This window comes from Sinocyclocheilus anshuiensis, unplaced genomic scaffold (assembly GCF_001515605.1).
Source record: "Sinocyclocheilus anshuiensis isolate Anshui unplaced genomic scaffold, SAMN03320099.WGS_v1.1 scaffold51, whole genome shotgun sequence".
Lineage (NCBI taxonomy): Eukaryota > Metazoa > Chordata > Actinopteri > Cypriniformes > Cyprinidae > Sinocyclocheilus > Sinocyclocheilus anshuiensis.
In genome coordinates this window covers 5,353,127-5,358,185 of record NW_015548296.1, presented here as the reverse complement: position 1 = coordinate 5,358,185, position 5,059 = coordinate 5,353,127, and the positions used below count along the sequence as shown (strand labels likewise).

The 5,059-nt window shown below is 35.8% G+C and overlaps 1 protein-coding gene across 1 annotated transcript; it reads left to right on the top strand.

Moving 5' to 3' along the window:
- On the top strand, nucleotides 1–2,804 carry LOC107656083 (uncharacterized). The gene is made up of 3 exons (XM_016443772.1): nucleotides 1–629; nucleotides 1,703–1,829; nucleotides 1,996–2,804. The coding sequence occupies exons 1-3, from the start codon at nucleotides 52–54 to the stop codon at nucleotides 2,728–2,730; spliced, it is 1,440 nt and encodes a 479-aa protein (XP_016299258.1). The 5' UTR covers nucleotides 1–51; the 3' UTR covers nucleotides 2,731–2,804.
- Nucleotides 2,805–5,059: the final 2,255 nt, after the last annotated feature.

Below are 5,059 nucleotides of genomic sequence, written 5' to 3'. Positions count from 1 at the left end.
AGTGATACACCATTTAGTAGCTGCATTATATTAAAATATAACGTTTTAGTAATGAGTTCAAAAACCTTTAAATATCTTCGTCGTGAAGGTGCATCGTCTCGATATTGCTGTGTCCCGTCCTGTAAAATGTCCTCAAGATTTAATTCTGTGATTAGTTTCCACAGTTTCCCTTTGAACAAAGAAACACGCAAAACGTGGCTTCAGAATATCCGGCGTGAGGATTGTAAGGTCAGTCCTAATACAAGAGTCTGCAGTCGACACTTCAGGACTGATGATTTTATTGAGCAATCGACTCCCACGTCGCGCCGACTGCTGAAGAAGGGCGCCGTGCCCACGCTGTTCACGAGGAACAACAACTCGAACACTTCAGCACCAAAGCGCACCGGGTTATGGAGGAGGAGACGCGTCCCGTCTCCTTTAAAACAAGATCCTGTGCCCACGGGCTTCCAGCATCAGGAGCATGATTATTGTTCATCTCTCATCCAGGATCATCTGGAAGTGGATGAGGCCGAAGTTCTCCGAAAGGAGGTCGAGCGCCTGAAGAGGCAGGTTGCAGAGTTGTCTGTCCTTCAGAGGTTTTATTTGGGGCGATTTGCTGCATCTGACGATGACATACGGTTTTACACTAGGTAAGATTTAAAACCTAAACAACGTTTTCATACATGTTTCCATAACTTTTTCATACTTTTCATAAAACATGTTAATTTAAGTAGCACTCAAGTGATTGTATTGAATGTTCACTAGTAGTGTACTTCAAATCCTAAATGGGTTGCTATGAAAAAAAAAAACTGTACTTGCAGATAATATTAAGAAAATAAAATGCCACAAGTGTACTAAGAGCACATTTTCATTACTGTTTCTTAACACAGTTAGGACGTTCACTTCATGTCGCCTTTTTACGCTTTAAATAATTGTTATATTAATCTTTTTTGCTATGGTTTAAGGAAGTAGGTCTACGCTTATTTTGATTTGTTGACTAACTTTGATTCTTATGAAAAGTTTTTTTTTTTTATGAAGACCAGATTTCGTTTTAAATCTTTTTTTATAGATAAATTTTAAAAACCTTTTATAAAAATTTTTTTAATTTTGTTGTTATTATTATTTTAAAATATGGTTTGTTTATTTACGTTTTCTATTTTTCTCTCCAGTCGTAACCTGAATATAGCTGTGGTAACTGGCATGGTGCTAAATTATATTATAAAATATATATAATAATAATCAATGAATCAAATACATGACATTCAAGTTTAAATAGAAATTAGTATTTAGTTTACCATAAATGCTTGTCAGTACATTTTAACCATATTTTAACAATAATTTGTTTTCATAATTTATGAAATTACATACAAATACAAAGTCCTACTTTAGTGGATCAGAAAAGCACTCTTAAGTTCATCTTATTGCATTTAATATAAATTAAACTACTTTTCATTTAATCATAAATAACATGCAATTAAGTGTCCGGAAATCATTACATTCAGTTTGCACGTAAGTATATTCTTTTAAAGTTGATTATTTCTTTAACAAGTACTTACTAAGCATATTATTTAAGTTGAAGTATGATAAATTGTACTTTTTTAAACAAGGGTTTACAAGACTTATATTTTAGTACACTGTAAATAAAAAATAAGCTACAACTTGGTAGTTGATCATCACATTTGTTGTTGTGTATATTATCTCAAACGTCCCACATTTCTTATAGGTTTGCAACTTACAACCACTTGATGGCGTTCTGGAGACTCATTGAGCCCGCGTCCCACAACATGTTTCGTTTGATCAGAGTCAGGACAGCTACAATGAGCGAAGCTGGAGCATCAGGCAGTACATCTGTAAATAATTCATTTATAGGTCATCTAAAATTAATTTATGATGTTGTTACATACAAATTTTTTTGTGGGGGGAAGAGAGACAGAAATGTTTATTCTACCAATATTACTTTCTCTACTTAAACGCATTATATGTATTAAAAAAAAACTTTCACAATTTTGTTAACAGTGTCAGTCCATGCAGCCCATAGATGAGTTTTTCCTCTTCATGGTCCATCTCTCAGTTGGTCTAACAGAGAGAGATCTAGCTCACAGATTCAATATCCATCAGTCCGCCGTGAGTCCAATAATTACAAGCTGGGCCAATTTTCTCTATGCCATTCTTGGATCTGTGCGCATCTGGATGTCTGAAGAGGCGGTCAAGGCTCACATGCCAAAGGAGTTTCAGGACTATCCAGACACACATGTTGTGATAGACTGCATAGAGCTGCGTTGCAAAACACCAACCTCTCTTCTGCTTCAAGGTGAAGGGTCCCATTGCACCTACAAGGGTTTAATTGGCATGGCACCGCATGGTGCAGTCACTTTTGTGTCATCCGTGTATGCAGTCAGTGACAAGGAGCTTCTGAAGCAGTCTGGGATTGTGTCACTCCTGAAACCTGAAATGGCCATTATGGTCAACAAAGGGTTTTTTATAGACAACTGTGTACCGTGCAAAGTGTACCGACCTTCCTGTCTGCTAAAGAAGGAACAGATGCCGGCTGAGGAAGTGAGGGAAACTCAGTCCATTGCTCGGCTCAGGGTCCACATGGAGCGTCTTGTCGGCAGGGTGAAGCAACACAAGCTGTTGGATACGGTCATTCCTCTCTGCGACACCAGGACCATCAACCAGCTATACACTGTTGCTTGCCTCCTTATAAACTATCAGAATGGCCCCTTGTTAAAAGCATGGGCAAATGATTAAAGACCAGACAAAACACTTGCTGTTGGAGGATAGATATCAAAGGACTTTAATGTAAATGTATAGATACAAATAAACATGCAAATATAAATAACTTTGATACTGTTTCTGCAAGCATGTAAATATAAATAACTTTCATAGTGTTTCTGTAAACATAAAAGATTTTATAAACCTTTTCTTGTATGCCACTATGTAAACGTGAATATAAATAACTTTGATACTGTGTTTCTGCAAGCATGTAAATATAAATAACTTTCATAGTGTTTCTGTAAACATAAAAGATTTTATAAACCTTTTCTTGTATGCCACTATGTAAACGTGAATATAAATAACTTTGATACTGTGTTTCTGCAAGCATGTAAATATAAATAACTTTCATAGTGTTTCTGTAAACATATAAAATATTTTATAAACCTTTTCTTGTATGCCACCGTTATGCAAATGTAGATATAAATAACTTTGATACTGTGTTTCTATACCTAGTTATTTATGTTAACTGGTGTACAGGAAAAATGTTAGAAAGTTGTTTATATTTTTACAGAAACACTGGATCAAATATATAAATGTACCTATGTAACTTTTATACAATGTTTCTGTAAACATGCAAATTAAATAACTTTGATAGTGTTTATGTAAAACAAACGAAAACCTTATAGTGTGTTTTCTTTTCTTACACCACTGTAATGGAAACATGCAAATGTAAATAATGTACGGAAACAGTATCAAAGTTATTTATGCAGTTATTTTCCTGTATGCCACTGTAATGTTAACATACACATAACTTTGATACAATTTTTCTGTATCAAATATCTGTATGTAAATAATAATTTAAAAAGAACTGTGCAGTGTTAAACTACTTTTTTTAACATTACAAGAAATAGTCAGCCAAAGAAAAAAATTAAATCAAACCAGTCTAATCCTGATAAATGACAGACACGTGTACCCTACTGTACTTTCATAATCAATTATTTCCAATTCATTATTTTTACAAAACATAATATATTGAAAACAATACATTGATTGTATTCTTTAACTCTGAAAGCTTCTCAGTTAAGGCCTAACTGATTGCTCGGCCTCAACTCTGCCCTATTATTTACCTGGCCAGGTCATGTGATGCCTTCAGTTGGCTACCTTGGAGACAATGGGTCTCAGTTTCTGTTGTGGCCCCCCATCTATTATTTAGATTTAAGCAGGTGCGGCACAGGGGAAAAGTAATTTCCTGAGTGTGACGAACAGGTAATTATTGATGATGATTAATGTCCCATAGTCCTTCTGGACAAGACATTTAAAACATTTACATAGAAACAGTTTCCATTGAAACTGTCATTTTAGTTCATGTCACATATGCTATATCAACTTGATTTCTAAAAAATAAACTTTTTTTCATAGTATCTATTTTCTTGGATACAAGATGGTTTCACAAAACCAAAACTGTTTTGTCTATGAACAGAGTGAAATGACTCTCCTCAGCCAGGTGGTCACAAGAGACTCCGTCTCACTCCAGAGACATCAAGGAGATCATGGGGCCTTTGATGCCAGAGGCACTTAAATCTAACTGACAGCAATCCAACTAAATAAGGGTCTGATCACGAGACTGTGTCTACAATGTGTAACAACAAAAGGGGTCAAAGGTTATTTAGTCTGAAATGCACTAGATGAAGTTCGTCCTTCATCATTGGTCTACTTTGGTCAGTATCAGTGATGCTGAAACCTTCATGCATTTCATTTACATAAGCACTATTATTTTTGTATGTTGTGGAAACAGCAATCAAGTCATACATAATAGCCAAACATAATGGATCTCTGCTACCACTGCAACCTGAAATATTCATGGAGCTGGTTATATTAGCTTTCAGTTTGTTGTTGTTGTTGTGTCTAACTCCTTAGGAGGACTCCTTTAAGAGACTGAACTATGGAAAAGTGTATTCTATTAGAGTCATAGTAATATATCATAAATATATTAGATATCATACATTTATTTCATTAAGTAAAGTTACTGTTTCACTGACAAAATAACACGTTAATGCTTTGATTGAACAAAAAAAAAACGGTTTCCTAAATGACTGGTCCATTCTTCAAAGACGCAGAACAATACTAGGATGCGCGACTGGCGGTTTTTCCCTCCTCAACTGTAACCGCCCTTTGCTTTCAACTCGTCTTATCCAATCACAACCTTCCTAGTGTCTCAGACGCCCACTGTTGTCCAGGCTTGACCAATCACCGAGCTCATCGCTGAGGCTCCGCTCAACGCACTCCGCCATTTTGTAGCGCTTTAAGAAAACTCAGCCAAGCAGCAAAGTTGCGGATCAGAGCTGCTGTTCCTCGGTGTGCA